This window comes from Bombus huntii, chromosome 5, assembly GCF_024542735.1.
Source record: "Bombus huntii isolate Logan2020A chromosome 5, iyBomHunt1.1, whole genome shotgun sequence".
Taxonomy (NCBI): Eukaryota; Metazoa; Arthropoda; class Insecta; order Hymenoptera; family Apidae; genus Bombus; species Bombus huntii.
The window spans coordinates 12,507,669-12,520,665 of record NC_066242.1 but is presented as its reverse complement, the minus strand read 5'-3'; the positions used below and the strand labels follow the sequence as shown (position 1 = coordinate 12,520,665).

At 34.5% G+C, this 12,997-nt stretch overlaps 1 protein-coding gene across 2 annotated transcripts; it reads left to right on the top strand.

Moving 5' to 3' along the window:
- Positions 1-888: 888 nt before the first annotated feature.
- Positions 889-12,861, top strand: LOC126865957 (muscle, skeletal receptor tyrosine protein kinase-like). Of its 2 annotated transcripts, none has more exons than XM_050618928.1 (9): positions 889-2,195; positions 7,966-8,175; positions 8,791-8,879; positions 8,962-9,123; positions 10,057-10,219; positions 10,368-10,651; positions 10,742-10,915; positions 10,991-11,149; positions 11,465-12,861. In XM_050618928.1, the coding sequence occupies exons 1-9, from the start codon at positions 2,138-2,140 to the stop codon at positions 11,765-11,767; spliced, it is 1,602 nt and encodes a 533-aa protein (XP_050474885.1). In that variant the 5' UTR covers positions 889-2,137; the 3' UTR covers positions 11,768-12,861. The 2 variants fall into 2 exon arrangements, with proteins under 2 accessions (XP_050474885.1, XP_050474886.1); XM_050618929.1 differs by having other exon boundaries at positions 892-2,195; positions 8,983-9,123.
- The last annotated feature ends 136 nt before the right edge of the window (positions 12,862-12,997 follow it).

Sequence of the window (12,997 nt, the reverse complement as noted above, 5' to 3'; positions counted from 1 at the left end):
ACGAACAGCAAGTCAAGAGTGGGGAAAGTGGCGCCCAGTTGGACACCAGTGTATCAAACCGATCGCGATATACACTTGGTTAATTATTAGTGGCGCAATATGCAAGCATACGTCTGTGCAAATCACTCTCTACTTTCTTGATCGTTGGTTTTCTCTGTTCGTTCTTTCTTTTCATCTTATTCGAAGATCACATCCTTAATATTAATAGTGATTGATAATCTCGTTGTAATGCAAACCGCTACCAAACGTCATTAAATATTCACGTAAGCTATCACTCATAAGAATCTGAACCCTTTCATCGATTTCATGGTTGTATACAGGTGCCATTAGAACGTAAATTTAAATCGTTCGTTAAAAGTCACGATGAAATTATTTCTGAGCCCAAATAAATAACGTTTGATAAATTGATAACTTGGTATAGTTTACGAGTCATAATACAAATAGTAAATACATAAAACGAGTTTTGTTCGTAATAGATAAGTAAAAGAGCTTGCTCATTTTAATTGCTTGACCTTCGTTCGGAATGCAGATTATTAAAATTCTGACCTATACGAAAAGTTTTTAGCTATAACCACAGTTATTAGGGTTATTATTTGTTCAGGATTGACATCGCTGTGTCTAACAAACTAACGTAACAAAATCTATTGAAAATAAAAGATCGCATTAATCGTTATTAGAGTATTGCTTTGACAAAAGTTGATAAGAATCGTTTTGATTGTGCTTCCTTTGATCGAGAGGTTCAGCAGTAAAGCGTACTTAAACACATTTTTCATAAATATACAGAATCCTTACTTGTACAACAAACATAATTTGAAAATATACAGATTTTTGTATCAGAAGCTGACACCCACGATCTCTCCAAATTAAAGACTTTTTTTTTCTTGTACCGCTCTGCCTCCGAGCCACCCATTGCTTCCATCGTTCCAATCAAAATACAGGAATCTACAACATAGATTCCATCGCAATACGGAAGCCGTCACGAAAATATTAAGTCGTCCCATAAGTTCCGCCTTGTTCTGTCGAACCTATGGAACGACCTAATACTATTAAAAACGAAGGTGGAGTCGTAAGTTGGCACGTGTCAGAGATTAAAGCGCAACAAGAGGCTCTACCCTTAAGTCGGCTGAAAAAGCGACGAGATTACGAGGAACCGTCGCTTCTGTCTATCCGATAGCGTAGGTCGAGCCTCGCTGATGATGAACCACGCTCGTCCCTCGCGTAAATCCTTGGTAGCTGTTCGGGATGCATGTGGGTGCCACGAACAGACGATCCGATCTTTGTATGTGTGACCGCGTTTCCTTGTGTGTACGCCAATGCGAGGGAGTTCTCGAAGGCGGTCTTTAGTCGGTCTTTAGTTTCGAGTAAGCATCCGTCGAAGATAGAGGACCCTCCTCGATTTATCCTAGCGACGGGTTTCCTCTTCCGGCTTAACTCTTTGCTCTCTCGATCCTTGTCTCTCGATCCTTGCCATTCGGACCGCGTTCCTCTCTTCACCCTTGCTTGGACCCTCCTATCGATCTCCTCTAATCGCTATTCACGCGATCAAAATTTATTCATGCCACTATACGACTTAATTGCCAATTCTCCGGCAACGTTAGAGCTTCGATAAATTTTGTACGAAAATCGTATCGTACAGTGGGTTTCTTCGATCGTTTGGATAAAGGAAGAGCGTTTGTGTTATACAATTGGTTGGTTGCTTCGAAATATCAAATTAAATTGGAAATTGAAAACGACAAGTTACTTAATTAGTGGGATACATAGATACACAAAGGAGCTGTTTGTTCGTGCTTTGATTTTTGAAGGAACGAACTCATGAAAATTCTAGCCCACGTGCGGTCCAATCAGTGCGATGAACGCTTGAAAAGCAAAATTGTGTTTCCTACGGTTTTGTGACTGTTCTTTTTACGATGTGAACAAATTACCGTCGTGTATCTTTGTTTTGCTCTTGTTGAGTCGAATTTTTAATGGCTGGTTTGATGATCAGAAACTTAGAGTTTGACGATGGATCATGAGAAAACGCGAACGTTAAAGTGCCGACGGTAATTAACGAAGGAGTGGAAGTTTTATTAGTGCGAAACGAGAGTTTTCTTTTGAAAAGCAGGGGTGGTTTCCTGCCATTTTGGTTCCTGCACCCGCGATGGAGCGGCGAAGAATGCCAAGAAGAAGAGGCCTTTCCTCAGCGGAAATTCGAGCCGGTGAGTTTATTGTTTGTCACTGATTTTTACGTATACTGTTATTTAAAAAGTATTAAGATTTGAATAGCGAAAAGTACTAAATCAACACAGAATCTAAAATTATTCATAGTAAAATGGAATTATATACATAGCACGTGTAGGTTTTATTACATTAGAATTAGTCTTAACAATAAAAAATTATTTTAACGTAATGTATCTATTAGATAAAAAACGACAGCTCATCGCGTTTACTTGCCACATTTTACTGTATCGTTTATGCGTAACGAAAGATCACATAAATTTGTATTTTTATCCCTTCAAGAGCTAGTTTTACCTCTTTTCTTCCAAACCAATAAATAATATTGCACATTACGCGTCAAATTGATATTTAACAACTTTTTAGATAAAACTGTGATGTATCTACGTTTCAAAATTTAATGCATTCCCTATCACTGTCGAAATACGATACGAAATAATATTACAAAACACTTTTCAGTTTATTTTACAAAAACGTTATAAATAATATAACGTAATGCCGTTGTACATGTTTATTACGTTAATGGAACAAAAAAAAAAGACGAATATACTCTGTAACAGACTATACATTGCGCAAATAAGATAATTTCTTGTATTATCGCGATTAAATACAAAAGTAAGCATTAAAAGATTAGAAGATTGAAACAAAGGACAACATTTTAGCTTTATAAACGTAATTTATATTTTCTTCGGATAATTAACGTAATTAACTAATAAATAACTACTTACTGTTAATAATTAGCTACTATTAATGCACTAATGCCATACTTGCGTCTATCATGCTTGCCACAAGCAATAGCTATAAAGCAACTAAAATTCTGATTTATCAAGGGTTAGCTGCAATCGGTACGACCTAATAATAATCTTCAAAAGTGTCTGCACGATCTGAACTTCGTGAAGGTTCATTTAAAATGAATAAAATTTAAATTATGCCTTGCCGTTACAAGAATCGTGGCCATTAATCTGATGAATCGAGAAACAGGCCCGCGTTGTGTGGCGTTTTGTTAAAAAGATCACGAAAAATGAGACGAGTAAAGATGAAACACGTATTCATCCAATGTGGGAATATAACGTTCAGATAATTGTTACAAACATGATAAGCGAGAATATAAATCTTTATAAATTAAAAACACCAGAAATTCCTTGGATGATTCACCGTTAATCGATATTTGCTTCAAAATATTTGGATAAAATAGGAAAAGTAAATAAAGACAGGATTTACCGAACGAATGACAATATTCAACACTTTCGTAATCTTCTTTAGTTCAAACTATCTTCTCTCGTCACTTATTATCGCATCGCACAATTATTTCTTCCTGAATACTTTATAATTTTCTAAATCTCGGGGAAAAGAACGTCATTGCTTGTCGGCCTTCTATTTTATCACGATATTTTCCTCGTTATTCTCCATTTCATTCTTAAATATTAAATATTAGATATGATATTCTTTTCATAATTCTCTATTACCAATTACATTAACAATATTACCAATCGTATATTTACGTGAAAAGTGTAGAGATATATCTCGATTAAATAGAACGTAAATGTATTTATTCTCTACCAACCTAATGCTCATACCTTTGAAAGGTAAAGTTAGGTGCTACAGTTATGTACAAAGGCATCAATTTGAGCACTACAGATAATTATTACTAAGGAACAAGCACTGCTCTGGTTACTTTTCACGAGTTCATTTAACTCAATTCTACTTTGCGTATCCTCGTTATTTTAAAACATGGAAACTGTCTTCCACTAAACCTGCACATATTGTTGAAAGTTACGAGTTAAAAATTTATATTAAGAATTAAGAAGTTAACAATTTCTGTATTCAATTCTATTTGATAAAAAAAAAAAAAAAAAAAAAAAACAGAACTATGCAGAAATTCCTCTGAGCGTATACTCCATAAATACGTTAGAAACAAGATAGGTTCAAGTACGAGTCAAAATGTCGAGAAGATAAAGCCGGTTAGTCGTATCTTTATTGGAACAAATGTCAACTGGCCCAGAGAAATGGAAAAAGCGTACATAAAAACTAATCCTATACTTCTTCCTTCAACTTATCTTTAATATCGACATATTCGACCTTCCGATAACGCTAACCCAAGATGATAACCACGTGCGCAGCATCCAAATGCTCGAGTAACAATGAAGAAGCTTTTCTAGTAGCTGCACGAAATCTAAACAAACATAGAATTTTTTTATATTAATTTCATGATATTCATATTACCACGGACAAGTGTTTAGTATTAATATATTCGCGTCGGGAGACGTGAATCGACGTCTAGTGTTTTTCAAGCGTTGCCGACGGCGGATGAAAAACGACGTTTTTTATTTTTTCAAGCGTCGCCAGATTTCCATTTACATATTTACCTCGAAACATTTTGCGCGAGATGAGACGACGCGCGCGGCATCATATCGACGTCAAAGTGTTAAAGGAAAGTTTAAACTCTGTGAATAATGTTGGAAATTAAATAAATTTCGCTGAATGTTTTCTGATATACTAATCTCAATATACTAAATTACATATTATTTGCTCGTGATATAACTTAGATTCTAACAAAGTAAAAGGCATCCTTAAGGTAACATAGGAATTGTAAGATAGAAATTTCCACAGCGAGTAGAATAATTTCCATGCTCTTTTCCATTTAGAAAACAATAGTGTCTGATTTAGAGAAAACATCTCAGGTAGCAACTAGATCCAAAACAATATCTATCGTATTAGATAAAAGGAGACTTTGTCGAGTAGTGAGCCCATTGTTCGCTTGGCATTGTATTGCGAACAGATAATACTGATGAATGATGACATGGACGACGAAAAGGAAAGCGGTTTGCTCATCGTCATGTTAATCCTCTGAGTCTGTCGTAACTCATCTCGTTATATTTTTTCAATTTTGCACGAATGTTTCTGAATGGACACGTTGTGACACATGGATAAACTCATAAACATTAGAAGGAAATTCTACGAAATTAGAATTGTATGAAAATTCAAAACGATATTTAGTTCCCTATAAAATTTCTCGAATTCTCAATAATTTAATCTTAGTTAATATATTAAAACAATCGTATCAATTTTATATTAGGAAACACGTTAAACGAGTCCAATTTACTTGTCTCGCTTTTATATTTTTTAGGAAACTTGATAACCGAGCTACTTTCGTCGATTTCCTGAGTATATCGCGAACAATCCCGTTTTATGACAGACGATTCGGTTTGCGAATCGTACGTTTCGGGGGATAAACCACCCGCACACATAATGCCTCTATTGTAATCTCTGGCCTAAAGCTCAGATTTGCAAATAAACATGACTGGATATGTATATCTACGTTGAATGCTCCTCAGTTTCCAAAAGCAGCGAAACCATAGTGAAAATTGTAGTAGCACAAAACAAATCGTAGCTCCTAGCAAATAATCGTCAGCTACTCATTGTTCACGCAATTGGAAAGGAATGCGGAGAAATATAAAAAGGTTTATAAAGTTAGCAATTTTCTTGATCTTCCACTTCGTCGACTTTTTAATCATTCGCGTTTTACTTAAAGAACTAACGTTGAGCTTCAGAAACGAAAATATTTATCAAAGGAGTTTTATAGACATATTCACAATTTATGTTTATATTGTTATAAATCAACTGAATTATTTTATGTTTGAATATCGCTCCTCCACAAAAATTAAACGAGACACGCGATATAAAAGCAAGACAGTTTCAAAATATGCTTGTACTTATACAACTAGTAATTATTTAACATAGTTGGACGCGGACCTGATATAAAAATGGTGGTAAGGATGATTCCCTCGCAACTTTGCGTCGAAGTATGCACGATATCGCGGGTCATTCGTTCACCCATCGACAGCTTCCACGTAGCACGAGTAACGACAAAGTGCATAGGTCATGAATGATGTAGGTAATATCATATAGTTGAAAGGCTAAACAATATTCCTGTTCGTCGAAATAAAAGTAATCGTTCGATTTCGAACTTGGAAATTCTATATCTATAAACGACTTACGCATTTCCGCGTGTCTATCCGATAAACAGACGTCTCTTACATTTCGTGGAATTGCAGCTTACTGGGACGCTCATTGTCAGTTGCGTTAATTTCTAATCTATATTACTCGCAGTTGAACTTCCATCGTATTTTTTCCTTTAGAATTTATCGTACGATTTGTAAAGGAAAATATAACGGCAACAAAGCAAATAGATCTTTCATACGTGTCAGAGAAATTCAAATTTAGGGAATAATTTTTCTTTCTTGGTTATTTACAGTTTATGGTAATATTTTCGAGGAAACTTCGAACCTAAATTGAACGATTTAACGATATTATTAAAATCACATTGTTAATAAATTTTTAATCAAATCGGATGATCACTAGGCTGCAAACAGTATCAAAATGATCTTCCAAATGTCTTCGTCCTCGACTATATAGCAACTACACAAAATTAAGTAAAAACATTGAAATTAAAAATATTTTATAAAATAACTATACGTCGATAAATGGCGTCTTTAAAAAGATATCTTTAGACGTTCTCGTATAAAGGAATAAAGTACTTACGTTGAGCTTGAACAATTTCGATAGAATTCGATATTTTCAAAAATACTTGACATAAAAATTCTCAGACGATTCGAGCGAACGTGCGTAGACAACTAGCTCCAAAATGTCCCTAGACATAAAGTAACTACATATCAATTGCTGTAATTGGTCAAGTCCATCCGCGTCGAGAACACTACGGTCTGTTTCGACGCAACGTCTCATACATCTGATTTACCCTAAGTGAGCCGTCATTTTTCTGGAAAATTAAAATGTAGGAACATTTTGTAGAAATCGAGCGATCTCGTAAATACGGCAATTCTCGTAGAGATGCATAGGAAGGGAAGGAATACGGGGCGATAATAGGTACACATAGCGAGACTCGTTGTCGGAGAGCGCTGACCGCAGAGATAACGCTTTGACCCGTTACAAGCTTCAAGCACGAAATGAATGCCTTCACTGTCTCTTCCAAGTCGGACCCAATCCAAATATGTAGCCCTTTTTCTTACCAGCTCGCCCTTTATTAACCGTTACCACCGTTCTCCTGTAAATTCGACTGCTCTACCTTAAACCGCCAACTACTTCGGCACTTTTGATATGAGTAGAGTGTGCCGACTCCTGGCTTTCTTCGTGTTCTTTCTGAGAAGCTTTGCCGCTTCAAACTCACTTTGGAACGAGATTCGTATCAATTTGAAATTAACACGAAGTAATTAAAAGAGCAGAATATTGGTACCAATATTTTTTTTAAACATCTTGCATAAGTTTTAAGGGAAACATAAATTGTTAAAACATAGTTATGCTATATAAGTTGCGTTTCTATCCCATACAGGCTTTAACCCTCTTACTCCTACTGATTTTGGGCTATATTATATAATTTCTTTAAAGAGTTGCAAGAATATTTTAGAAGTGGAAATCTTTGCCTTAATATATTATAATAGGAATTGGAATAGAACCAAGGTACTGTAACTTTTCGTAGAAAACCAAAAGTGCGTTCTAATACATTTCTTTGTTTCGTTCGTCGCTCGACCTAATCATAGCTGGACGAGAGTTAATTAACATTCTTTCATCTCATAACACACACGGTAACACATTCGATAATCCTCTACTTTTCATGATGTACGCTCATTCTCAGATATTTTGTTCAAGGAATAAGGCTATTTTTATGTACTCGTAAACTCACTGAGTACAGCTACTGTAAACTGACAAAATTGCGATAACGTGTAAATATTGTTTCAGAACTATCAGCAACCACCGAATCCACACAACAATCGGAAGTAATACTGCCTATCAATGGGAATGCCGTGATCACGGGATGCAAAGACCGGCCTCAAATTTGTGGAAAAGAAGCAGCTTGTCGTAGCTTCACAGACAATACGTCGAAGTGCGTTTGTCCGCACGACTTGTCACCACCTACGACGGACTTAAAGTGTCCAAATCGCCTAATAGGTCAGAGTCAAGTAGCATCTGTTCGTATTTTTCTTTAAGTAACATTTTTACTTCGATATATTTCTTTAATCTTCTGGCAAGTCGATCGTTGTATACTTATACCACAATATACTTTAGAAAATACACGCGAGCACGTGTACGGTATGGAAAATGATGCATGAAACTATTCGTCCCTGAACGTTTACGACCTAAAGTGGGAAAAGATGTTAAAGCGTGCTGTTTCTAAAAAAAGATCAGAGTCACCTTGACTTTCCGCTATGGAATTATATTTTTCTTTCTTAATCTTGTTAGAGAAGTTAAAATAAATCATTCCAGTTTGAATTCTAAACCAAATTTATATCTATTACTTCCGTCCCGGCGTTGAAGCGACCTTATGCGCAAATTACTTTTCTTAAGAAAAAATTCTGAATTTTGTATTTGTTAAAACGCTTGTTTAAATTTCGCTCGTTACGAGTTATTTTTCATCGAATTAATTTTCTTGCAACAAAAGATTTAGTACACGTAAACGAAGGTGACTTCATCCTTTAAGCAAAAAAAAAGATAGCTTTATCAATTTTTGACAAATACTAAAGAAACGATCTTTCTACAAATATCATTATTAATTACTTTTTCTAGTTCCCCTAACACCTCGACCTATACCCAATATAATACCCCCAAATGGTAATTCTACCAACAGCACTACCGCACTTCCAGAAGCTGAACAGGTAATTACTCCAAATTACTGACTCAATTATTATTCGTCAACCTTTAAATATTCGTACAATCGCCTGCAAACATAGTTTGTAGTATTTTCATACTGTTCAACAGGTAGAGCGAGCGAGACTAAGGGTACCTGAAATAGTAGGAATCGCCGTAGCTTTCGTCGCGGTATTAGCAATATTGTTGAGTATAGTCTATTGCGTGAAGAAAAGGAGTTATAACGTGAAGTCACAGAGGAATTCCCTGGATGTACGTCAATCAAATAATAATATTGCAGTGCCTCCTAAAAACTAACGTAACATTTAAAACACTGTTATTTAAAACGTTGGATAACAGAATATTCTCGGTTGGTTCAAACAAAATTTTGATATCTAATGTAATATTATAACTTGAGTACAATAAATACAATGATATTGAGTACAATAACATTTTTGAGTATATTAATATATTTCCTGGAGAGTCATACAATAACTCCATACATTTTTTAATTTGGAAGGAAATATAATGATAAAATATTTTTATACCGAGATCATCGGTTTTTTTCTCTAGGAGCAAATATAACGTATTGTTCATTTATACTATTTTTTTGCTCCATTTTATTCATACATATTTTTACATTATTGTTTATTTCCTTTTTCTTCTGCGTTTGAAATATTCGAAACATTTGATTTTAGACATTCAAAGAATATTAATGGCGTTTAAAGATAAGGATATAAAGTACAATACTTTTAATTAACGTAACTGATTGTTTGACCACATTTCATTAAATGCAATCTTATACAAGCTTATCTTAATGTACAGAGAAATAAGCTAATGAAACTTAATAATGGCTGATTGGGGCACTCTTAATTATCTTCATTATATTGAATTTACACCTTAAAAACGGGCAAGGAAAAACATAATTTCTCATCACGGTTTTAATTACAATTTCCTCCATATATCGGTATAGTTGTATTTATTGTTAATAAAAATAATAACACGAATAACAAACGGATCACATCGAAATAATTATAAACTCAGAACAGATTGGATTTTTAATCTGATCTAATTTCCTTTAATTCCTACTGTATGCTAGTGACAAAATTAACTTCTCTCCTATTAGATTTGCAAATATAAAATGTAAAAAATATTTGACTGGTTAAAAAATTGTTATGAAAATATGCTTGCATATGTTCTCTTCAGGGAACACCGATGAATCTGAAAAAGGGATTGCTGCTAGCGAATAAGTACACACCTAATCCACAGTATTTCAGTTGCGCCTCGCCAGAAGTGCCGATTCTGCAACGTGAATCTCTTGTATTTTTAGAAGATATCGGCGAGGGTTGTTTTGGCAAAGTGTATAAAGGTTTTTATCATTTTCATATATATCATTATTTCATATATTTCATTATCATATATATACTATCAAAGCATCGTGAGAACGTCTTGTGATTTATTTTTCACGAATATTATAGCAATAATTGACGTACTAACGAAGGTTTCATTTTTCATAGGAGAATCATGTGTCGGAGACTCGAAAGAGATCGTCGCGATAAAAGTTTTAAAAGAAAGTGCCTCCCGCGAAGCGGAAGAAGACTTCATGCGAGAAGTCGACATTATGTCTACGTTTGGACACAGAAATATTTTATCACTGAAAGGTGTAGTACTTCGGGAAGGTAACAACAGCCCGTGGATGGTTTTCGAATACATGCCTTACGGAGATCTAGCTGAAGTTTTGCGATCGAATTCTCGACAATTTAGTAGGACGACGAAACCCGGCCTGCAACCCTTAACTCAGGTAAATCTTATTAAAAAGACTGACCTTCTTCATTGTATCGAAGTTCTTTTCTCCTTATTTTCACCGACACTATACCATTACTTGTTTCAGGAGTCTTTACATTGGATAACTATTCAGATTGCAGCTGGTATGACTTATTTATCCGGTCAAAGATTCGTCCATCGAGATTTAGCGTGCAGAAATTGTCTGGTTGGTTCTGATCTCGTTGTTAAGATAGCAGATTTTGGAATGTCCCGGGATGTGTATACTTGCGATTACTATAAGGTAATAAAAATATTGGTAAATAATTTACTATAAGTTCAATGATTTATTAAAATAGGAATTTTTTATTCTCCTTAGATAGGAGGCTCCAGACTTCTACCTGTTCGCTGGATGTCACCAGAAAGCGTAATGTACGGACGCTTCACGCTGGAAAGTGACGTATGGAGTTTTGGGGTGGTTCTATGGGAAGTCTACTCTTTTGGCAAGCAGCCATATTACGGACATAATAACGAAGAAGTAAGTAAAACTATTTTGTCAGTTGCTAGAGTAAACAACAGTTTACTAAATATTTGTCGTACAAAAAATACCTGAATTTACGAAATCATTTCATTTCATTCGTTCAAGCACGTTACCTTATACCTGTCGCGCCATTGCTCTTTCTTACTACTTGTTTGCTACTGCACCACTTATAAGTAGTTTTAGACCTTCAAGTTTAAGGCTAAATGCAATTTAACGCGAACAGACTCGAACTCAAGCGACACGATATAACATTCCCTTCTTATTTTCCTCCAATTTCTACGATCTATCATATTTTATTAAACATTCGTCCAGGTGGTGAAGTTAATTTTCCAAGGAATAATGCTTATACCTCCGGAAGGATGTCCGCCATTTGTTTGCCAGCTAATGCGAGAATGCTGGAAGACGGATCCTAAGGACAGAATCAAATTTTCGGAGATATTAGAAAGACTGGAGAAAGCTAAAGGTAAATCTATTCAACAAGACACGTTGCCGAGGCCACCTCAAGGACCGGTCACTATTCGTACGCCAGACGTGTTGGATCCTGATGGCTATTTATTGCCAGCACCGACTAAACCACACGAATATTTACAAACTTTACCAGCTTTGTCTGATTGACAAGAGATTTAACACGCGAGTACTTTGACACGCGATAATTTATAAATTTCAATCAAAAATGAAAACTCAAAAAGAATGTCTGAAGCTCATTGTAATACTCTTGAAAGCCATTGCTTATTTTATAACTGTTCCTATTGCGGTTTCAGAAACTTGATTCCATTTATTCAATCGTACAAAAAAAGATAATTCTACAAGTTTTTAAAACTAATAGCCTTTAAACTTTGTATAAATACCATACCAGTAAAAACATCGGTAAGCGTAATTAGTTAAAATGTGATCCTTCAGTCCGAAACAATTCAGTCTGATAAAAACTAGAATAAAAATAATAAGAGGAAGATGCATTCATTGCTGAACAATTCGATGTACATATCTCCAATACTCTTTTAGGTAGATATGTATAGTTTTCTGAGGCGACATGCAAGAATTTGAATTTGAATTTGAATTTGAATTTGAATTTGAATTTACAAGAAATACTCTTTTACATTAGATTATTTTTATAAATATGAACCATGGCCCTTTGTATTAACTTCTTCCTTTCGATATTTGTCTTTTATAGCGTCCGGATTGAAAGACTGATGTAAATCGATTTTGAGAATACTACTAAATACATTTCTCTTTATCTTAATAGATGAGATCGATGGATATTCGTTTGAATAAAAATTGTTAAAAACGAAAATGATAAGATACGAAGAAAATTATCACTTACGATGTTATTTAATTTTTCGTACCTTTTATACCTATACTTTTTTGTATGTAATCAAGAAATACCAATGATATCAGGGAAATTGTGAAAGTTCGATATGCCGAACCTTCATTGTCCAGGAAATAGTATTAATATTTTGTAATGTTAGGGAACTGTAACATACTTTTAATAATTTATTATTAATTACGATTACGATAATTATTTACGCGCTCGTATATCTAATTTCTTTTCTAACCTCACATCCCATCTACATATTTGATAATTTTGCGTTGCGATTTGTATAAAATGTTGTAGTATCGTGTAAAGAGACACGAATGAGAGACATTTTAAATATATTGTTGTTTTTAGTGTACGAATCATTGTATTAAATCATAATGTTTTTATTAAAGTCTATAGTGTACATTTATTAATTAAAATATAAGTACTATAACCTATTTCATTTAGTACGCGGAACAAACACTACACGCTACAAACTATAGCATTCAAATAATTACTTCTTCTATGATGTACTTAAAAATTGTGCTTAT

Coding starts and splice junctions, on each gene's coding strand:
- LOC126865957 (XM_050618928.1), top strand. CDS start 2,138: ATGGAGCGGCGAAGAATGCCAAGAAGAAGAGGCCTTTCCTCAGCGGAA. Junction 10,652..10,741: donor GCCTGCAACCCTTAACTCAG/GTAAATCTTATT, acceptor TACTTGTTTCAG/GAGTCTTTACATTGGATAAC. Junction 11,150..11,464: donor ACGGACATAATAACGAAGAA/GTAAGTAAAACT, acceptor ACATTCGTCCAG/GTGGTGAAGTTAATTTTCCA.